The 24,144-nt window shown below is 42.2% G+C and overlaps 1 protein-coding gene across 2 annotated transcripts in view; it reads left to right on the top strand.

Moving 5' to 3' along the window:
• Positions 1-24,144, top strand: part of Myom1 (myomesin 1) — a 127,149-nt gene that overhangs the window by 37,420 nt on the left and 65,585 nt on the right. For both annotated transcript variants that reach the window (XM_034484557.2, XM_034484556.2), the window contains exons 9-13: positions 2,130-2,294; positions 6,142-6,303; positions 14,666-14,807; positions 18,520-18,719; positions 21,232-21,288. In XM_034484557.2, coding sequence (XP_034340448.1) covers positions 2,130-2,294; positions 6,142-6,303; positions 14,666-14,807; positions 18,520-18,719; positions 21,232-21,288 — 726 coding nt within the window. The remainder of the gene's footprint in view (positions 1-2,129; positions 2,295-6,141; positions 6,304-14,665; positions 14,808-18,519; positions 18,720-21,231; positions 21,289-24,144) is intronic.

Raw genomic sequence — 24,144 nt, 5'->3', positions numbered from 1 at the left:
CTTTCCTCATCACATCAGTAACTCTGAAACCATGACAAAGATCCCAAAGTTCCTGTGATTGGTGTGATTTATCATTCCCCAATCCTCTGACCCTACTGTGTGCATTCCCATGGCCAGATTTCTCCCTTTGTCTTCACTGTCAAGCCAGGTCTGAAAGCCCAGCTTGACTCTTTCTTCCAGAGCCTCTTCTGATTGCCTCTTGTGCATCAGATCACCTCCTGTACATGTGTTTCTATCAGAACCAAGAGGGACTATAGTAATAAATTCGAAGAATGTGTGTTTAGTGCCCACATGTGCTGGGTGCTTGGAATATGCTTGTCAACTTCACAGACAAAGCTTTCTGCTCTTGGTTTTGTTTTAATGGTTGACACACATTTCTGTTTTCTAATGTGGGCAGGTGTTTTCTATTTACATCAATTCATTGTAAAGTACTTGAAACCTTATAAAGTTGGTAAATTTGTATTTGCAGTATGCCATGTGGGAAAGCACATGTGACACAGGCCTGTGGGAGTGACAGTGGGATGCTTTGTCCCCAGGGTGTTAGAGCTGACTTCCCACTGAATATCAACACAGTCTTTGATGGTCAAGTGCAATCCCAGTCAAATCTATCAGATTTCATTGGAATATTATCACATAGAAATTAGACAGAGGGCAGATGTTCTTCAAAGAGAAGCTATTCTCCCATTGGCTAGTGGTTGTCTAGTAACACAGAGTTACCAGGCAATACCATGTGTTGGTTGAAAACAAAACAATACTATTAATTAGTCATGTGCTTTTCAGAAAGTCACTTCATTTTTTATGATCTATGAAAAATATTATGAAACATCAATAGGAAAAAATACTAAAAGTTCAAAGTAGTATAATTTCCCAAAGATTATTCTTAAAAATATTTATAGGTTGAGCAAATATCTAAAGATCATCATCAACTCTCCTGGGTTAGGGAAGAAATTGCTACATATAGACAGGTTACTTAATGTGCCAGGCACTTTACATGGGTACATAGTTGCAACAACCTAGTAACAGAGTCATTAGTCTTTCTCCTTTGAGCTGGGGATTCTAGACTCATGGCAGTAGACAGCCAATGCCATGACTTCACAGCTCATAACTGTCAAAGTCTAGCTCCAGAGTCCTTTCTTGTTATGTCTTGTCTTTTTTCCCAAGGCCTTGAAATATTATATTGAAACCACAACCTGTCCTTCATTAAGTTCAGTTTTGTCAGGTATTCTAAGTATTTAATAGCTATCGATTCAGTTAAGCTCACAATAATCCTGTCAGCTAAGTACCATGCTGTTCTTCTCCACAGAGAAACTTTTGTGTGGGACTCAGGGTATGGCTAGATGACTGCCCACATTCACCCACAGAACTTTCCAGAACTTTGATTTTCAACAAACATATTGTACTACCTCCAACTTGTGTGTTACCAGGCAACCACTAGTCAACAGGGAAAGAGCTTCTCTTTGAAGAACATCTGCCATCTATCTAATTTCTATGTGATAATATTCCAATGAAATCTGATAGATTTGACTGGATCCTATCCTGCACAGGCTTCAGAGGCTAGGCTGGCTCCAGAGCTGCCTTGAGGGAGAGAGGAGAGTTACAAGAAAGTTCTATATCAGTCCTAAGATCCCAAACCCAAGTGGAAATGTGTACAATCTCTAACTTCTCTGTATCTGGAATTGCACTTGACCATCAAAGACTGTGTTGGTATTTGTGGGAAGTCAGCTCTAACACCCTGGGGTCAAAACGTCTCACTGTCCCCACTACTTAAGCAGTAGAATTCACCTCAAAATTTAAGCTCCTATACTATAGTTAAAATTTCTAGGCTAAATATGGTTTTAATTTATAGCTGAGACATTACATGTGGCCATCTAAACTGTGTTTCTTCTAATAATAAATATAAACATTTATCTTATATGATCATTTAGTTAGGGATTATATGCAAATGAGATAGGCATATGTTCTATATATTTCCTAAATAGAACTTGATTTTTGCCCACATAAATAATTTGGTCTTTTTTTTTTTTTTTTTTTTTAAATCTCAGCTGCTTTCTGCCTAAGCTTATTATAATACTGTATGTCTTCAAAGAGAAAGAGAATATACTACTGGTATCTATTTCTGTTGTACTCAGTTGCTGTGACCCCTTACGGTTATGCATCCAAGTTTGAGATCCACTTCGATGACAAGTTTGATGTGTCTTTTGGGAGAGAAGGAGAGACCATGAGTCTGGGCTGTCGTGTGGTCATTACTCCTGAAATTAAACAGTTCCAGCCAGAGGTCCAGTGGTATAGAAATGGTGAGTCTTTGGACTGAGTTCTTGCATGTGGGCCAGTTGCAGATCTGCTTTTCAGGGCCAACAGAATCTACAAGCTAAAGACAACACACGGCTATACTAAATTTTTAAGCATACATTTCAAAATGAAGACACCATGTATATATGTGTGTACCATATATATACACATATGTACCATATATACACACATATATGTAACACGCACACATAGTTGTTATTTTGTTTAATCCCCGAGACAGGGTCTCACTGTGTAGCCCTGACTGTTCTGGAATTCACCATGTAGACCAGTCTGGCTTCAAACTCACAGAGATTTGACAGACTTTGCCTCCTCAGTGCTGGGGTTAAAGGTGTATACCACCATACCCAGCTAAAATATAATTTTGAAGGTAAGATTTCCTTGTCACCAAGTAATATATGTAATAAATTGCCAAAAGCCTATATATTTACTTTATAAGCTAGGTTATTAGATAATGCATTTTTACTTATAGATATCATTTCTAAGAGTTGTGTAAAACTTTAAAAACATATAGTCTCATTAAATAATTAAGTACTAATATTATTAATTAGCAGAGTAAAATTTTAGAAGCAATTAAGACATTGGTAATGTTTAATGTGATAGTGTGTATATATTTTAAAAGTTTATAGTAAATATATTCTTCATATGAAATATGTAAGCTAGTATAAAAATGAATACAAAACAGATAAATATTACAATGCTTGTTTGTTTTGCTTTTGCTGGGACTGACTCTTGGGGACTGTAAACAATGCCAGCACACTGGACTGCTCTAGAAGACCAGCTGAGCTGGGTTAAATGCTATGTAGCCACTGGCTTGACATTCATATCATTTTATCCTTTTTAAAAAATTTAACTATGTGTATGGGTGTTTTACCTGGATGTAGATCTGTGCACACAGTGTATGCACTGACAGAGGACGCCATTAAGTTTCTTCAGGTACTGGAGTTATAGATGGTTGTGAGCCACCATGTGGGTGCTTGGAATTGAAGCCAAGTCCTCAGTCAAAGCAGCTAGTGAGCCATCTCTCAAGCCCCTCATTTTATCTATGAACTTACATTTTATATGTGAAATCCCATGGAACTAGAGAGCATGAACATAGCAGAGAAGACACGCCAACTGGACAACCAGACAATACAGGCTCAGGCTAGTGATGGGCTGTGGGCAACATGCCTACTGAGCTAAAGGCTTAGCCATCAAGTGTACATGTGAACATCTGAGATAGTCTTGGGGCCCTAGGGTTCCAACATGGTGGTTGGGACTATGACCTGACCTAGATTGGAATTAGCAAGACAGTGGTTCTAGTGATTGGACCCCAGAGGACAGGACAGATTCGGCAGAGAAGCAGTATGGGGACCCACAGTAGGAGGAAACTTCTCCATTTGCCGAGGGCCATGCAGGAGGAATGACCAATTGCTTTAGAACTCATGGAATGTGGCCCACCTGTTAACCCAGCCATGTGAGTGACCCTCAGTGTGGGATGGCTCCAAGGACCACGTGTCCTGAAGACTTCCTGCTGTTACGGAGTTCTGCTCTGCTTGCTGCCCTCACATCCCTCTTAATCTAAGAATGATATGAAAACTTTAAGGGGGTTTCCAGTCCCTCACTGGGCAGTATCTCTAGCACTCACAATAATAGTGCTTGATCTCTTCCAGGCCTTGCTGCTGGACCAGATTCATGATTCAATCACCACCCTAGAGAAGAACTTAGAGATGCAGATTGTCAGCAATGACCACCGCCCTTAGAAAACATTTGGAAAAATAATATTATTAGTGAAGCTATGTTGAGGTGTTTTTACTGCTGGGTCTGATGTAAAACATCTTAGGGAACAATCTGAAGTTCAGAAAGGTACACTCTTATTAGTTAAGCAAGGGACCCTTTGTAGTCAGGGAACAAGAACAATGACAGCACTGGCTGACATGACTCTCACTGAGGCTGGACGGGCAATTTCTTATAGCCATTTTTGCCCTCAACTTCCTGATATGATTTAATAAGAATTGCTGATGAGTAGATATGCATTCTCAGGGTTTATGATAGTTTTTATATAAAAGTTTAGAAGATTCTTATAAGATTACCTTTAAAGATAACTAATAAAATAATCCATTCTTTCTTTGTAACTGCAAATTGCTGCTTGCCACTAAGAGAAACTGTCCGAGAAAACTACCTTGCTTGCTTATACTTTGTTAAATTATAACAAGTTGCTTAGTTACAGATGTGTGTGGATTTTTTGGAATAATTTGTTTCTTTACTTGTACTACGTCATGTTATTTCTTGTAAAGGTATCGGGGAGCACACCTTTTTCATAATTATTTACTAGAAGAAAACTAAAACGTAATCATGTTGTAATTTTACGCTGCTTGAAAGATTTTGCTAGGATATATAAGCTATGTAAGAAAGAATAAAGTGTGGAGGGCTGGAACATTGTTCCTTCCATCTATCAACTGTGTGTATGCGTGTATGTGTGTGTATATGTATGTATGTATGTTATGCATGTATGTATATATTTGTGTGTATGAAGTTATTGGACTCTGCCTTTTGTTTCATTCACTCAGTGTGTAGGCTAACATCTGTCATTGGCACCCACCTACCACAGAGACCATCTCTGTGGGCTTGGGGCAGAGACTGTTCTAGCACAGGGACAGGACTGACAGGCAGACAGCAAGCTTGTCAGTGACATGTCACTTACCGTGGTGGCCTTGTGGACATTCCAACAAAGTGTTTGAGGACATCAGTCTTCTTGAGAGTCTGGAACCTTTGTCTCTGAGTATTAAAAATGAAGTTTAGAGACAGCACTCAGTGGAAAGAACATGCATTTCATAGAAGAGTCTGAGTGGGCCAATTATTAACAAAAGGAACAGCTGTGGAATTAATTTTTTCTTATAGCTGAAAACACATTGATGAGATGTATAAGCAGGTGTTTTGGACTGTATATGGATCATGACTTCTAAAAGTTAAGGCACATACCAGAATAAACATTAAAACACAATTGTATAAATTTAAATTTAAAATTAAATTCACACAATACAAAAAAATGATTTCTACAGCTCTTTTAGAAAAATTCTTCCTTGGCACTCACCAATTCTAGAATATTGAAATTTATATTTATCTGTTGCATATAAGTTATGGTACCAAAAAAATTTTTGTAGTCTGTATGAACTCTATTATAAGTAACAAGATATTTTAAAATGAAAAGAGGTTTAGTCAGGGTCACTCTTGCTGTGGTGAAACATCACGGGAAGAGAGATTTATGTGGCTTACATTTTCACATCACAGTCTATCACTGAGGGAAGCAAGACCAGCAGCTCACACAGGGCAGGAACCACCTGTAGGCAGGAGCTGAAGCAGAGGCCATGGAGGGTGCCACTAATGGCTTGTTCTGGCTTGCTCAGCCTGCTTTCTTAAGAGAACCCAGGACCACCTGCCTGGGGTGGCCCCACCCACAGTGAGCAGGGCCCTGTCACATCAATCACGAATTAAGAAAATGCCTTACAGCCAGATCTTGTGGAGGCATTTTCTCAGTTGAGCTTCCCTCCTTTCAGAGAACTATAGCCTGTGTCAGGTTGACATAAATCTGCCAGCACAGAGGCAAAACTCAACACTTTGAACTTCTTTGAACAAAGAGCTTTATGGTTTAATTTTGTCAGATGTTACAAATTACACATCTGTCCCGGAGCCCCTCACTTCTATTTAATATTCTCCCTAACGTTAAACACACTAGAGTGGCTTAAAGATCTAGAGAGTTCTGAGAGTTAAATAACTTTCAATGAAGACAGGAGAGAGGGAGGGGGTGGGGTAGGGAAAAATCAATGAATCTGCTTCTCTTTTTTACGTTTCTAGGAGCACCTGTCTCTCCATCAAAATGGGTGCAGCCGCACTGGAGTGGAGACCGGGCAACACTCACGTTCTCTCACCTCAACAAAGAAGATGAAGGCCTCTACACAATCCGAGTGCGAATGGGAGAGTATTACGAACAGTACAGTGCTTATGTCTTTGTTCGAGGTAGGACCTGGGGAAAAGCGTATAACCACACACAACTGCACACAACCACACACAACCACACACAACCGCACACAACTGCACATACCCAACTGAATTTAAAACACCGAGGCCAAACCAGTCAGCACAAACATGTTTTAATAATGATTAGAGTCATTTAAAAATCCTCCCAGGTCACCCAGGACAGGAATGTTAGATGACCACACAGGCACCAAAACAGAGGTAATTGGTTTACAACCCATGCCTGTGGCTAACAACAGGATTTGTCTTTAGTGGGACTCTAGTGTAGAGAGGAGCTTCCAGATCCTGGTGATTTGGAAAGGGGTCTTAGTTCACGGATTCTGCCACAGAAAAGGCTGCTCTATCTGGAGGCTTCCTCTTTAACAAGCATCTCGGAGTGCGAATGTATCACTTCATTGCAGACTCCTCCTTTTCATGGCTTTGGTTTGATGAAGAAGGAAACAGGTGGTAGAACTTAATTCTTAGGGCAAACTGCAATCCTTGGTGTTAAGCGTTCTTTTCCCACTGGTGTCTTGAATGGGCTGGGTATGTGCAGTGGCATGTTGTTCTCCACATGTGCAGTGTCATGTTCTCTATATGTGCAGTGGTGTGTCACTCTCCATATGTGCAGTGTCATGTTCTCCATATGTGCAGTGTCATGTCACTCTCCATAGGTGCAGTGTCATGTTGTTCTCCATATATGCAGTGGTGTGTTGCTTTCCATATGTGCAGTGTCATGTTGTTCTCCATATGTGCAGTGTCATGTAGCCCTCCATATGTACAGTATCATGTTGTTCTCCATTTGTCGCTCTTCATATATGCAGTGACGTGTTGCCTTCTGGGTGGGGTGGACCACGTGGAGGACATGTACCTGTAGGAGGCTTGGCCTGAATATCCAAGCCTCTTGTGGAGCTAGAAATAGGTTGTTGTCTCTACGCTTCTACTCTTTAAGCCAGAAAGAATAGAGGACATTAAAATACACAGACAATTATAACTATAAATAATATAAATGATTTACCAATTTTTCCATTTATTTATTTGTTTGTTTATTCACTTTACATCTCAATCACTGCCCGCCTCCTCCTGGTTCCTTGCCCCCACAGTTCTTCCCCACGTCCTCTGAGAGGGTGGGTCCCCCTGGGCACATCAAGCTTCTGAAGGGCCAGGTGTATCCTCTCCCTCTGAGGCCAGACAAGGCAGCCCAGTTAGAGGAATAGATTTCAGATAGGCAAAAGCTGTAGGGATAGCCCCACTCCAGATGTTCAGGACCACAGGAAGACCAGGCTGCACGTCTGCTGTGTATGTGCTGGGGCCTTGGGTGCCGCAGTCTCTGAGAGGTCCCAGGGGTCCAGGTTAGCTCTTTGGTTGGTGCCTCAGTCTCTGAGAGGTCCCAGGGGTCCAGGTTAGCTCTTTGGTTGGTGCCTCAGTCTCTGAGAGGTCCCAGGGGTCCAGGTTAGCTCTTTGGTTGGTGCCTCAGTCTCTGAGAGCTCCCAGGGGTCCAGGTTAGCTCTTTGGTTGGTGCCTCAGTCTCTGAGAGCTCCCAGGGGTCCAGGTTAGCTCTTTGGTTGGTGCCTCAGTCTCTGAGAGCTCCCAGGGGTCCAGGTTAGCTCTTTGGTTGGTGCCTCAGTCTCTGAGAGCTCCCAGGGGTCCAGGCTAGTTGGCTCTGTTGGTCTTCCTGTGGAGTCCCTGTCCCCTCCAGGTCCCTCAAGCTTTTCCCCAACTCTTCCACAAGACTCCCTGGGCTCCATCCAATGTTTGACTGTGGGTCTCTGCAGATTTACTAATTTTTATCTCTCATGTGCAATAGAAAAATTAACTCACAGGCATTTTGATCAAGATGGAACTGTAGAGGCTATCCAGATGCCTTTAAAATAAGACTGAAGACTACCAACAGCTCTATAATTAGAGCCTTTTATCAATATAATTGATTTCTTCTGAAATGCCTTTTATGGCATTTCATAATTTTCAAGTTCCAATAATTTAAAGTTTCAATAATTTTAAAATTTCAATAATTTTAAGGCATTATTTTTAGTGGGTTTGAGAGAGAGCTCAGTAGGTAAACTGGTTGCCAAGTAGGAAGTGATGTCTGCTCACATCACTTCTGTTTAGTGAACAAGTATCTTGCATGTTCCACGTATAACACTCACCAAGGATGGCAGAGTGCTCCCTGCCAACACTTACTGGTCAAAAGAGCCAAAGGAAGGAGGAAGACTGAGTCCTGGGGACTCAACACGCTGTGTCATATCCAACTAAACACTGATAAGCGATCACTAGTAACTGATAAAAGATACAAGAACATCTGTAACTCGGGAAATGTGGCAGGGTGTCTCTACAGAAGCAGCCTGGGCAAAGCCAGGTATTGCTGAGGGAATGGAAGAGGCAGCCATCATTAAAGGTTGCTATGGAAACAGGCTCCCTGGGATTCAGCAGGATGCTAGGTTAGCTATACCACCTGGATAAATGTGACTAGATTCTGACTGAATATGCAAAGTCTCTGGGAACTCTGGCCTGGCTGGATTGCTCTGCATTTCCCAGGCCCCGCCTAGAACTGTGCCTCTGCCAGACTTCAGTCGCAGAGAAGGGGCTCAGTTTCACACATTATCAGTTTCTATAATCCACAAATTAAGAAAGTGGAAACACGCTAAAATTTACCAAATGTTAATATGAAAGGATTGAGTAGACAACTGGAAAGAAAAAAAAAGTGGGAAGATTTCAGCAGTTGAATGTGAATCTAACAACTTTTAGAAAAGTTTATTTTTTTTATATTACTGCTACGATGACTGTAACTATTGCAGTGTAAGGGACCTGTAAGCACAGAGTAAACACTCCGTCATTCAGCTTCATCATTTCATTGATTCATTTGAAAGGATGTATTCTTAGAGCCTTAAAAACATCATTATTTAGGTATAAACACACATAAAGTTCCCCCACATTAACTGCATGCTGAGTGGTTGGTTTTTGTTGTTGTTATTCTTTTTTTTTTTTTTTAAGATTTATTTATTTTATGTATGTGAGTACACTGTTGCTGTCTTCAGACACACATCAGAAGAGGGCATCGGATCCCGTTACAGATGGTTGTGAGCCACCATGTAGTTGCTGGGAATTGAACTCAGGACCTCTGGAAGAGCAGTTAGTACGTTTAACCTCTGAGCCATCTCTCCAGCCCCACGCTGGTGTTTTTTTTAATACATGTGCAATGTTTTCAGGTCATCACCCATAACTTCCTCCTTTAACATTTCTGGATCTTTCCCATGTCCACTCATGCTTTCGCAGCCATGGCTTCCTTTGTGTATCCACATTTTCTTTCAGGAAACCTCTGGCCATCAGGGTCCTTCTGCATCTGCCCTCCCTCAGCGTTTTGAAATTCACTCCTGTCATAACCCATATGGTAGCTTGTTCCTTCCTGGGGCTACATCAGTACTTCAGTGTCTAGATTGCCTCGTGCTGTCTGACATCCACTAGTTAATAGGCAGCAAGGTTGTCCCTACTGTTTAGTGTTGTTAACGGTGCTGGCACTATCGATATTCATTATTTATGGGACAGAGATTTTATGGGACAGAGTTTTTAACTCTTTGCAGTACATACCCACATGTTGAGTTGCTGGATTATATGATACATTCATATCCATCTTTTTCAGAACTACAAAGCATTTCAAATGATACGTGCTTTTATACTTTTTCTGTGGTGGCCTGTGAGGCTACTCAAGGCCATTCTTTTGGGGGTTCTGGTGGCTTTGCGGCTTACAAAGTAGCTTCTTCTACACCAGCACGGTCAGTATGTAAAGCACTGTGTTCTGTAGAAACATTTCAGAGCTGCGCGCATTTGGACAGGCTTTTATTACACAGATAATTTCTATCGTGAAAATGCTATAAAAAAGCAATAAGAAGAGAAGGTCCACTTGTAAATTGCCATCAGAGATTCTTAATGTCAACATTTGTTACATACTATCTTCCACTTTAATCCCTCTCCTACAGGAGCATAAGCATGTGCGCACACACACACACACAGGAAAAGATAGGGGAAGGGGAAAGGGAGAGGGGGAGGGGAAGGGGGAGGGGGAGGGAGGAGGAGAGAGAGGGAGGAGGGGAAGGGGATAAGGAGGGGGAGTGGGAGAGGGAGAGGGGGAGGGGGGAGAGGGAGAGGGGGAGGGGAGACTAAACAAGTGCATGGACAGTGCCCTTAGCAACTGAGGCATTCTAAATTGCAGACAGGTGATGCTTTACCTGCTCTACTGAAAAGATAACATGATTTACAGCTCCCTTGTGGGGCTGGGGAGATAGCTCAGTGCCTGTCGAATACACATTAAGCCCCCAGCACCCATGTAAAAGCCAGATGCAGCAGCACACATGTATAATCTCAGCACTGGAGCAGGGCTGGACAGAGGCAGGGGGACCACTGAAACTCTAGCTTCAGAGACAGGCAGACCCCAGCAGTTTAGCTGACTCCACAAATTCCTGGTTTAGTGAGAGACAGTCTTGCAAAGCAAGGTGGAGAGCAACCGAGGAAGACAGCACCCCTTGAACTGCAGTCTTCATACATGTGTGTACATATGCATGCCTACCCTACACACATGTGTCCACACACATACAACACGCAGAATAGGGGAGGAGAATGCAGAAGCAGGCCCTCCTCCTGTACAAGGCTGTGATTATGAAAGGGTATTTTGCAACTATGTATTTAAAGCACATAGTCCAACTTCTCCAGTTCCAGGACAAAGTGGACAAAGAATGAAGACAAATATTACATAGAACTGGAGAAATCCAGATGTTTACTAATGAGAATTGTAAAATAAAATGTGTTTATCTATACATATATTTTAATAAAGAGGTGTAAATATATATGAATAAATATAAAAAGTTCATGCTCTACATAAAGAAATACTATACAGCAATGAAAAATAATGATGTATATCTATACTTATTGAAATGTATCAAGAAAAAGTTTTCATGAAGACCATGACCCAAGTTATTTAAAAAATAATCATATTTAGACAGGTGTGGTTGCATATATCCATAATCTTTAAATATAAGAGGGGACACAAGAAGATCAAACATGAGTTTGTGGCCAGCCTGGGCTACATAGTGAGTTCCAAGCCTGGGCTACAAATAGTAATAATCATTATCATTTTTGCTAGATGTGTTGGCACATACCTATAATCCTAGCACTCAGCAGACCAAGGCAAGATGATCTCTAGTTCAATGGCAGCCTGAGCTATCATAGCAAGACCCATCTCAATTTTTTTCATCTTTTAGTTTAAAAAAACATCTAGAGATGTCAGTATGTCATTATTCTGAATTACAGATTTAAAGGAGATTTTAACCTTCTTTGATTATCATCTATTTCATAATCATGAACTACCTTTATAATAAATATAAACAATGATATAACATTTTGGGAAAAGTTATTACTTACCTATGTCTGAGGACAAACCATAATGAGTAACAGGCTAATCTTTGATCCAATTAATGAGCCCACAGAAAGGTAGGCTATTTGGAGGTTTGGAGAGAGAAAGATAGAAGCTTTGAAGAGGGTAACTGTTGGCTGAGAGGGCACTGTGGCCAGAGCTATCCAGCAGCTGCTGGAACTGGACCCTGATAGCACCCACAGCTGTGCTGTGTTCCTGACATTCTCAGCAGGCTTGGCTCCCCACACTGTGTTGCCCCATCTTGAGATCAGAAACAATACTTTTAACTAGTGTGTTTACCACTGTCTTAGGATTTCTGCTGCTACGATGAAACACCATGACCAAGAGCAATGTAGCGTCTAGTTCATCTTACAGTGCATAAATCCACCACGGAGGGAAGCTGAGTCAGGAGCACAAAGGGAGGAGCTGATGCAGAGGCCACAGAGGAACGCTGCTTACTGGCTTGTTCCTCATGGCTTGCTCAGCCCGCTTTCTTATAGAACCCAGGACCACCAGCCCACGGATGGCACCACCCACAATGGCCTGGGCTGTCTTATCAAATGCTAAGGCTAAAGAAATGTATGACAGACTTGCCTATTGGCAAATCTTGTAGAGGCGTTTTCTTAATTCAGAGTCCTTCTTCCCAAAAGACTCCAGCTTGTATCAAGCAGACACGAAACTAGTCAGTAAGCACCTAAATGGGTGTTAAATGAACTTAGGAAAGCAGCTCTGATGAATACCCACGCCCAAGTTTAGTAAAAGTCTAAGATAATACGGGAAACAGAACACATGATTGTTTATGAATTAACATAATCACCAGACAGTGGGGCCGCCATTTCCTGACACAGCTAAATTGTGGTTGTTCTTGTGGTGTTTTGAATTAAGAACCACTAAAGTGGAACCTTTGGTTTCCTGGGACAACGAATGCTGGTCAGCTGGGGTTGGAGCATCAGCTGGTTTAGAAGAGGCCAGTATCCTTGAGGCAGAATTTTCTGGGAAGTGTTTCCTCAGGGTCAGCACGTGGAAGCTGTGGTCCAGAGATGGCCATAGTGGATGAATGCTAAGTAACTTAGTAGATCACCAAGCCCATTCCCTGAATGGCATCTTCAAACTGTGTTACAAGAATGCTGGCCCATGGCTCTCTGGCTCCCGTGGTCTGTTACAGTGCGCCCCTGCTTTCTATTAAACATCAAATCCAGTGGCTGCTCAGCTAACTAGACTCTGCTGTCAACATGGGAATCACTCCATCAGTGTGTGGAGTCATAGACCTTTAAGACAAGAATGTGTCTGTTTTGCTAGCTGTTCCCCTAGAGGAGTGGCCTTCTCGGAGTGCCTCTGTTGGTACCCGGGCTTACCAGCATCAGCTCTGAGTTCTTGCTCTGCTCTTCCTTCTGTCTCTGCTCTGCTGGCAGAGCCTGGGAGGAGAGAGAAACGCCCAGACAAGCACTTGTTTCCTGTTGCTCAGCGTGCAGAGATTCTACATTCAGCCTTGTCCATGGTTTGTCGGTGACCTTCTCATTGAGTGTGTCTGCAGGAGACATTTTCCCAGAGAACATGCCCTGATGGTTTATGGGACATCAAACAGAATGTCCCAAACCCAAGTAACCTGAGCTCTTCACAAGTGATGCCAGCCTATTAACGTTAAACCCAGAGGTCTGCAAAGGTTTCTGCCATCATCAAACACCTTTGTAACTTGCAAGCGTTACAGACATGTAGACCATAGGGAAAGATTGCCTGTCCAGTTGTCAGGAGTGTTTTCTCCTGGGTAAGCAGCTCCCCTATGTCACAGGCCCTCCTGACTAATTCTTTCATGAAAGGGCTGTTCACATGCAAGGAAGAACTGGTAGTGTGGCCCCTCCCCCATGCTTACTGTAGCCTTAATCATTCTCATGGAGAGGGATACTGATGGGATATTTTTATTTCCTTTCCTTCTGATTCATTAGTTTAGCTGTGCCTGGAGATATGGGGTAGGACTCACAGTCTGGGGATCTTTCTTCACAGTCAGTATCCTCTGTTTTCTGTATTATTGGAGACTTTTCTAAACTCAGGTGTGGGCTTATGTCAGAGTTCTTTTTCCTAAGTATCTTCAGTTTGGAACAGTCATTATGTGAGCTGATCTTTTTTTAAGTGTTCTTCTATCTGCCAGGCTTTTTTTTTTTTTTTAGGATTTGGTTTAGTTCACTGGATCAGATGTTTCAGCCCATAGTAGGTCTCATATTTCAGGGCCTGTGGTGAGACACTGTGTGTGTTAGATCCACTGTGTGGAGCAGACCTATTGAACTTAAGTCAGCTCAGGCAGGACATACCTGTTAGACACGTGTCCCACTGACCTTCATCATCCAGTCAAGTCCCACCTTCCACAGTCCCACCATTTACCAATGATCCATTCAATGCCAAACCATCACTGGGTTAAACCATTGATGAGGCCAGAGAACATCCAGAGGTGTGCTTTATGTCTCTCAGTCCAATCAAATAGACACCGATAACCATCACATTTGGATAAAGCAGATGTTTTTCTTCTTCAAAGGGGCAATGCCCATTTAATGGTGGGCACAGTTTCATGGTTTTTATTCTCCTGTATACTCCTGTATTCAGGTAATATGAGGGTAATATGTTCATCACTTTGGGAGTCTGTGAGAGATTATGTACCATTGCCCAACAATGTCTTAAAGGATTTCTGGCACGAGTCACCTAGCTGATATCTCCCTATTAATTTTGGGGGTATATCTTGGGAACCAAGGCAGAGGAGAAAAAGTTCATGGATTCTTTTCAGAGCCCCTTTTTATTCTCTAAGTGAAAGGCATACCTTGTTATATCACTAAACAAATGGTAAGATTTGAAGCTTGCTCTATGAAGCCAAATAGCTACTGTGACATGTGGGAAATGTGTGTGCCATGACCTCAGTCTGCCAAGGTGGCAGAGCCTGGCTGAGCAGTTAACAGGAGTCGTCTGTCTCCACAGATGCTGATGCAGAGATCGAAGGAGCCCCCGCCGCACCCTTGGATGTGGTGTCTTTGGATGCGAACAAGGATTACATCATCATCTCTTGGAAGCAGCCAGCTGTGGATGGAGGGAGCCCTATCCTGGGATACTTTATTGATAAGTTAGTGCTTGGCCTAACCTCAGCCATAGTTCTATGGGTGTACAGATGTGAAATGCTTTTTCTAATTTTTTCCTCTTCCCCCTCTCTTTCTCCGTGTGTGTGTGTGTGTGTGTTTTGTGTATGTGTATGCATGTATGTATGTATGTGTAATATATATAACTTGTATAATATATACATAATATGTATTATATATAACACAACTACATACATATTAGTACCTACTTATTTACATTAATCCTTTGAATCTGACAACCAGCTCAAGTCACTAATTTGGCAAGAAGATAATGAGTTTGTAAACCTAACAGCAGAGGCAACTGTGTAACTGAAATAATGGATACTCATTATACTGACCATCCACATTCCTAGTATGGCAGTCATTTAAAAGTACTGACTTTGAGAACACAAATTAATTTCTTACATTGTACAATGTGGTTTCAAGTTATCCATATTATGTAAGAAATAGTAACAGAAATTCACAGTGTTGGGCTACACTCTTACCCAAGAGTCTTTGTTGATTATAGTCTTCGGAAGCTATGGATCCTGAGATTTGTGGATTTTGCACATTTGCACATCTACTGGGTTTGGGCAATGCAAACAATGAATTCAAACTATTGACCCAAGGATGTGATCCTTTTAGTTTTCCTTCTAGTACTTGCTCTAGTTCTTTTTGCTTTTGACTGTGGAAACAATTAGAGACAGCTCTATGTCAATGTATCGCACCCCATATTTGTAACAATAAGTAAAAAGTGCACTTACTGTGCTCAGTACCTGACAGAGAAATGTTTGGAATCAGATCCATTTAGCCATAGATGTGAAATAGGATGGAAGCCTCACTTACTTCTGAGGAACGTGGAGGCTTACATAAACTCCCTTTGACTGTCAGTTTCTGCTTTGTTGTCTTTGACAAATAGCCAAGGGATCTGCAGACTTTACGGAAGACCAGGACAATCAGTGCAAGCTGTTCTTCTCTTGCCTTGGCCACTATAAGTGAGCACAGCCTGGCTAATGTCTACTGTTTGCTAAACACTGTTCTAAACACTTCATGTATTTACTGCTAACCCATAACCATCCTGGACAGGCCTTGCTATTACAGGTAGGATCGAGAGCTGGTCCAAGCCACATGCTGGCCAAGATACATTGTTACCTTGTCTAAGGTCACGTGGGTAGGAAGCCCAGAGCTAGGATTCAAATACAGCTCAGCTGTAGGCCGGTGCTTTCTGCTCCAACATGCTACAGAAGCTTCTAGAGAAGATGTTCTTCACCTCTTTTTTCTCTTGCACAAATGAAGGTTGAGAAGCATATTCTAGTGTCACTGAGTCATGATGGCAGTGTCTGGACAGACTTTGGGAGACAGGTCTAACAGAACTGCTGTAGTCCCCTCAGCTTCCGCCATTCCCCACACATAGCAACTCCCGAAACCCTACAAAGCAGACATTTATAGAGCGGATGGAAGGCATGAATTGCAACTACATTTTATAGGAATTTACATAATGTTAAAGAAAACAATTGTTATCCATATCAAAGAATGTAAATGATAGTGAGGAAGGGAACCCTCCTCCAACCATCTCCCAATATTTTTGGCACTGCTTTCCCATAAGAACTAGTTGGAAATTATACATTTTCAACATGGTGCCGTATTGGGGATGCATTTCAAACTAAAACATTGTATGCCACTTGTAAAAAAAAAAAAAACAAAACCCCAAGGGGTTGCTGTATTATAATGCTGTACAATTCCCTCCAATGTTGAGGCTCTAAAGCTGTGTTGATTGGCTCGATATCGTCATATGAACTATGTAATCTTCTGAGCAGTTCTCTGACTCCCTTCCTGGGTGCCAGCTGCTACATTAGCAGGCAGCCCAAGAACAGTTTCCAAGCACTTCATATCCCGGTGAAATCATCAGCCTCATTGTTAAAGAAACAAGCATGGCTGGGCGTGGTATGCAGTCCCAGTACCTAGGAGGTAGAGGCACGAGGGTTGTGAGTTCAAAACCAGCTTGGGAGAGAGAGCAGAGTAGAAGAGAAGGAAAGAAAAGAAACAAAAATGTGGCAATAGCCTCCTGACCTTTGTACAGTAGCGATCACCGAGTAGGAAAACAGTGAGCGGATTTCCAACTGCAGCACAAATAGCTTTTCCTTGTGTTTTGTTTGGTTGGTTCACCTCTTGGAGAGTCTCCCTGTATAGCCTAGACTAGCCTCAGGGTCATGATCCGTCTACCTCAAGTTCCCAAATGCTCGGATTATAGGTATGCACTACTGTGTCTACCTGTGCACTTATCTTTTTAGGTCCCAAGCTATCCTACAGTAGTTCTGATTTTAACAGAAAATGCCTAAAGAAGACAAGGAGATTACCAGCAGTGGAGTTAAAGGTGCTAGTGGGGCAGGGATGGGGGACCCTACTCCTAAATCTCTCCTGCATAAAGGTTCTGGAGAATCAGCTCAGTGGTTAAAGCACTGGCTGGCTCTTCAGAGGACCTGGGTTCAAGTCCCACCACCCACATGGCAGCTCACAACTGTCTGTAACTCCAGTTCCAAGGCATCCAACACCCTCTGTCCTCGGCACCATGCACAAGCGGTTCACCGGCATACCTGTGGGCAAAATACCCATATACATGAAAAAATAAAAATAAGAAAGGCCCTGGATACCTGCACGATCTTCTTACCTCCATCCCTCAGTCCTCTTCTTGACAAGAGAAGTCAGCTGCTTGTTAGAAAGGTCTGAGGCTTCCTTCTTCATGTTAAAATGACTAGCTGTTGGCGGGTAAGATGTCGTAGTGAGTAAAGGTGGCTGGATGTCCATACCCCACGTGACAGAGAAAAAAACTCCTTCAAGTTGTCCATTGACTTCCACACACGCTTTGTGGCACTTGTGTCACAGACTCACACACACAGACATATACAGACACACATATACACAGACATACACATATACACATACATGCACAAACGCACACAGTCACACACAGTCACACACACAGAGTCACACACAAACACATACACATAGACACACACACCTAGAGTCACACACCATACACACTCACATAGACACATACATGCACAGACATACACATATATACACTTACACATGCACAAACACACAAACACATAGTCACATACACTCACACTCGCAGTCACACACACTCACACACACAGAGTCACACACACACTCACACACACTCATACAGACACATACAAAGACATACAAACACACGCACAGACACACACACATATACACTCACATGCACAAACACACACACAGTCACACACAATCACACACACACATAGACACACACATGCACACCTAGAGTCACACACCACAGACATACACATATATACACTTACACACGCACAAACACACAAACACATAGTCATATACACTCACGTTCACAGTCATACAACTCACACACACAGAGTCACACACCACACACATACACTCACACACTCATACACACAGACACATACAAAGACATACACACAAACACACACATAAACACACACACATATACACTCACATGCACAAATACTTGAGATTTTTAAAAGAAAAATGTAAAAAGACAAATTGAACTGAGTGTCTGAAGTCTAGGCCTGAGAAGCCATGCAGGGGTTCCATGTTTTGACGCAGGGAAGATCTGAAGCAAGAGGGTGAATTTGCACCCTGGCTCGCTTCACGCAGCCATAGTCCGAGTAACATTCTGCTAATCGTTCTTGCCCTCAGGTGTGAGGTGGGCACAGATACCTGGTCTCAGTGCAATGACACACCCGTGAAGTTTGCTCGGTTTCCAGTCACTGGTTTGATAGAAGGTCGTTCCTACATATTCCGGGTCCGCGCGGTGAATAAAACTGGAATAGGCCTGCCGTCTCGAGTTTCTGAGCCCGTGGCTGCTCTGGATCCAGCTGAGAAAGCTAGGCTTAAAAGTAAGTTCTTTTCATTTCTCTGCATCTTTCCTGAAAAAAAAAAAAAAAAAAACCCAAAAAACAAAACAACCAACCAACCAACCAAACACCCCACCAAAACCTAAAATAAACCAAGAAACCGGCGGTAGGTGTCATTGCAAGTAATTCCTCTCCTGTCCACTAGAGGGAGACAAGAATAAGAAATCCTTTTCTGATCAGAAAATCCCATGATTGTGAAGAGCCGAAGAGCATAAAAAATAATTTGGTTGTGACTCATTCTTTCTTTTGAGCGGTTTTAAAAACACTCATTTTAATCTTATCTTTTAAAAAACATTACTCAGATTGGTGGTGAATCTCACCAAGCTGTATTCTAAATATGAGAGGTGGAACGAGCTGTGGGAACAAATAGCTCAAAGGTCGTTTTCATCCATGGTATTAGAATATTCCGAATACAACTGCATTCACGGTCAAAGTGAAGTTCGTGACCTTAAAGTCTTTATCAAAGCACTGATACTGAACCTGTGAGCTTCTCAGTGTTGATTTAAAACAAAGTTGATTTTATTTAAGTAATATAAAATAATCTTGGGCTGTCGAGATGGCTCAGCCGGTAAAGGTGCCTGCTGCCAAGCCCAACTATCTGAGTTCAATACCCAGTACCTCCACTGTGGAAGGAGAGTTCTGACTCCTGCAAGTTGTACTCTGACCTCCATCTGTAATGTGTACCATGATGTGATCACATGCACCCACATGTACAAAGACATACAAGCACATGATATACACAATTAAAATGTGATATAAAAATCTATAATAATGATAATCATTTTACTTATTTACATCTGTTTATCTTCCAAGTCTGAATGTCAAAGCCATGAACATAAACTCTGCCTTCCACAGGAACCTGTATGGCACCCCAAGTCTGCTTTCTACAGGAACCTGTATGGCACCCCAACACGAGGGGCTGTAATGACATCCCTAGATAGTAACATTTCATTCTGTGCAGTGACCCTCGTCATGTTCGGGCCCGCAGTTGAGAATGAATGTGCATGTAGGATACTCACCGACAGCCCTTGTCTTTGCCTACTACACGGAGACGGTATTATTTGCCTGTTGTAATCCAGAAAGTTTCCAGACACTACCAAATACCCCAGGGGCTGGGGATAACCCCAGTAGAGGATTACAGGTCTGCGCCGCACTTAAAGTTTTATTCTTTGCCTCAGTTACTTCTAGTGATATCACAAAGCTCCAAGAATGATACCTTCACCACTAGGCTCCTTCTCTGTTAAGTTAGGCAATTCTACCTCACGCTTTCCTCTACTCCTTTATGAAAATCAGTAAAATAAGGCTTTTGTGAATGAGAAACACTGTCATCTCTGCTGCCTTCCTGTTTCCTGCAGAGTCTTGGATGGACATTCCCCCTAGTAAGGCAAGATTGAGCCATTCTTTCTTTCCTAAATCATGTATGTATGTATGTATCTGTCTTCTATCTATCTATTCATCTATCTATCCATCTATCTTCTATCATTTATCTATCATCCATCCATCCATCCATCCATCTGCCCATCTATCTTCTATCTATCTATCTATCTATCTATCTATCTATGTATATGTGTGTGGGCATGCATGCCAATAGTGTTCACATGGAAGCCAGAGGAGACAAGCAACCATCAGAAGCCAGTTTTCTCTTTCTTCCATGTGGGTCCCTGGGACTGAACTCACGTCATCAGGCTTGGCAGCAAGCACCGTTACCTGCTTAGCCCTCTCTTTCACCCACCACTCTCTTTTTCATGCTTTCAGAGTCACGAGATGGATTCCCCACCCCCACCCACATCTTTTTTTCTTTTAAACAATTCCATTCTTTTCTCATACACTATATCCTGACCAGAGTCTCCCCTCTCTCCTTTCCTCCAATCCCCTTCTCGATCCCTTCTTCCCCTCTCTCCCAGAGCCTCAATTTCCCCTTGGAAAATGGCAGGCTTCCTAGCTTTCCCAATGAAGCATGGCATGCTCTAATAAGACTAGGCATGTCCCCTCATATCAAGGCTGGAGGCAGCCCAGTAGGAGGCGCTCTTCTTTAAGCTTACACCCTTCCTTCTTCCTTACTGGGGATCCAAGCTGACTTCCCATGAACAACACTTTTCAAAGACAATAGGAAGGGTCTGCACCCATTCAGCTCTCCTGCCCAATTCTGCCTCCTCTAATATTCATGACAACAGACAGAGAGCTACCAGGCTTATGACTGCCCCAGTGGTGTTTCTTCCAAATGTGCTGTCTCTGAAGAAGGCATGACAAAGCCTGTCTGCTTTAGGGGTTGTGTACTGATCAGTCATGGGAGCACAATTCAGTGCAGTCCAGAGAGACTCTAGGCTCTGCCAGGGGCATGCGTCACATAGTACTTTACACATGTTGACAAAGATGTATTAGGAAGACACATAAGAGCACCAGAACCTTTTGACTAATCCAGCCAGTTTATTGGTTTATCAAAGAGTCAACGGCACATCTGTGAACATGTGACTTTTACACTTGTCCTGTTCAGGTCGTCCTTCAGCACCTTGGACTGGACAGATCATTGTCACCGAAGAGGAACCTACAGGTAAAGTCTCTACCCTCTCAAGATGACACTGTTTTGCTGTGTGATTTAGGTTTGTTTGTAAAAATATGTTATTGTCCATGAAGCTTTTGAAAGAACGTCCTGAGAAGGATAGATGAGGTGTGGGGTGGCGGGGCTGAGGATCGAGCCCAGGGCCATAGACAGGCTAAGGACGTACCTCATCCTTTGAGCTATACTTCCAGGCCCCAAAGGATCATGTTTCATTTTAAAAGGCAAATTGTGAAGCAATGGTCCTATGATGAACTGTGCACGTGTTGGTGTTCAATCTGGTAAGCCTTATGTGTGTGCACATGTGAAGTCATTGCTGTCATCAAGACAGCAAACATGCCTGGCACTTCTGCCCTATCATGTTCTTTCCTGGCTCCTCCTCCCTCTCACCACAGGCCTGCTTTCTGAAGCCACAGTTATGTCTACATTTTACATAAATAAGATCACACTCACGTTTGTTTTTTCTCACTAGCACACTTACGTTGTGATTTATTCATGTAGATGTAGCTATCAGTTAATTCCAGCGTGCCTGTGCCCTGCTAAAGGTTTCCGCAAGCCAGCTGTGTTTGAGTAGATCTGTGGATATCACTTCTCTAGGGTAAATACTTAGGAGAGGGATTGGTGGGCTATGTGGCAGGTGCATGCTTTATCTTAAAAAAAAAGAACCTGCTGTTTACCAAGATGATAGTTCCACTTTGTGTTCTTTTTTTTTAATTTTATTTTTTATTGGATATTTTATTTACATTTCAGATACCATCCCCTTTACCCATTTCCCCTCCCTAGAAAACCCCTATCCCATGCCCCCTTTTCCTTTTTGCTTTTAAACAATTTTTTAAAAATGTTAATCAAAGGCTTTATACGTTTGGTAATGCTCAATCAGAAGTGTAACCCAATACCCAACCTAGATATATCAACTATCTTTGACTGGTGGAGACACGTGAACATCCGCCTCCATGTCTCCCCCCTCTTTCTCTCTCTCATCACCTAGCTTCTCCTCTCCTTCTTCTCCTCCTCTCCTTACTCTTTCTCTTCCTCTCTGTACTCCTCCCACCTTAGCTCCTCCTACACATCACCCTTCCTGTTAAAATAAAACTTTTCTCTCAAAATACAATTAGAGCATAATTATGCCAATTTGTACCAGTGAGGTACAAGATAGTCCTAATACCCAGTCCATCATTTTGTTGACTAACCAGAACCTCTGTCATCCCTCCTAACTAAAAGGCTTAGTTCTGAACCTGGCTTTTTCCTTGGCTTTAGAATGAGTGTCAGCTGAAAACCATCCTCTCAAATCTTTTCTTTCAAAGTAAATAGCCAGGATTGGCTATGAGACTATAAGTCTTCAACTCCATCAGAAATCCAGAATGACTGAGTTAACTGAAATTATGGGAAGCACAAAGCATAGCTTCTAAAACTTAGCCAATTTATAGATACTGCTGAACACCTGGACAGTCCCTCTACTACAAAACGTTGGAGCATCTGATCTTCCACCTTCTGGCCCAGGATCATCCGACAGACCCAGTGATGTAGAATTATTAAGGGCTGGTTACTCTGTCTTGGCAGATATAATCAGTCGACTATTCCACAAGTGTGTCCTTTTCTGGACAGTGACTTGTCTGTAGATGACAAGAGGCAATTCTTGCCTAGTGGCTGTCTCACCACAACTGGAGTAACTCCAAAGGTGCTCAATTTCTTCTTAGAATCCAAGACAGGAAGCTGTCAGGAGCAGATAGGTCTCTAATCAAAATGAACATCAATACAGAAATGTTTGTAATGTCAATTCTGTGGACTTCTGACGTTTTGAAAACCAACTATCCATGTAAGGTAATCTGGACTGTTGTCTGTCCATTAACTCCTCTCAGCTATTTCTAAATAAAATATAGAAAACACCCTAACAATAAACTCAAAGCCAAGAATTTGCTATAGTCCCTTAACTCACAGGCTAACCATCTCAAATCAGTTAAAAAAGTTAAAGAAGAACTGGGTCTAAGCCTTGTATTCCTAAATGTGTTATACAGGCACAATGCCTATGAGAGTAACAATATTCATCTCACTTTTATATCACTAAGAAGCTCGTACCAATGAAAACCTTAAATTTGAAATCAAAGTAAATTTTGTACCATTTAAGAAATTATAACTTCATCTTGATAATAATTATACAGATTTCTATCAATAGGTTGTGGCTATGCAATAAATCTTAGCTAATCCTCCCTGTTCCAACAAAACCACTACTTTTCCCTAGAAACACAGCCCAATATTAACCACCTCAGTCCCCAAGCCCAGGGAATAACTTCTTCGAGCTGATTATGGGCATTGAGATATTAGAAGAGGGGTGGGGGGGGGGGAAGAGTAAATTGATAAGCCTCTGATGCTGTGTTTTCACTGCATCCAGATAGAATTCCAGGACATCAGAGGTTGAGCATGTCTGCCCAGCTTGCTTGATGAGTAGATACACCAAGGCTGTGTATTCTGCAATATACAATTCTCAAAACAAATTTTAGTATTAAGATAATTCTTTTTTGTTTTTTAGAGGGCTGACATTTTATTAAAGATGTTGCTTCTAACAACTTTTCTTCCCTTTTCTATTGGATATAATATTTACATTTCAAATTTTATCCTCTTACCCCATTCCCCCCACCACCCAGGAACCTCTTATCCCATCCCCAGACTGAAGGAGCTGAAAGGGTTGGCAGCCCCATGAGGAGAGCAACAATACCAACCAACCAGAGCTCCCCAGGGTCTAAACCACCAGCCTGGGAGCATATAGGGAGGGACCCATGACTCCAGTTGTATATGTAGGGGAGGATGGCCTTGTTGGGCATAGGTGGGAGAAGAGATCTTTGGTCCCATAAA

The sequence above is a fragment of the Arvicanthis niloticus genome, chromosome 21 (genome assembly GCF_011762505.2).
Source record: "Arvicanthis niloticus isolate mArvNil1 chromosome 21, mArvNil1.pat.X, whole genome shotgun sequence".
In the NCBI taxonomy this organism is placed as follows: Eukaryota; Metazoa; Chordata; class Mammalia; order Rodentia; family Muridae; genus Arvicanthis; species Arvicanthis niloticus.
The sequence above is the reverse complement of the archived record's forward strand: the minus strand, read 5'-3'. Positions and strand labels throughout refer to the sequence as shown.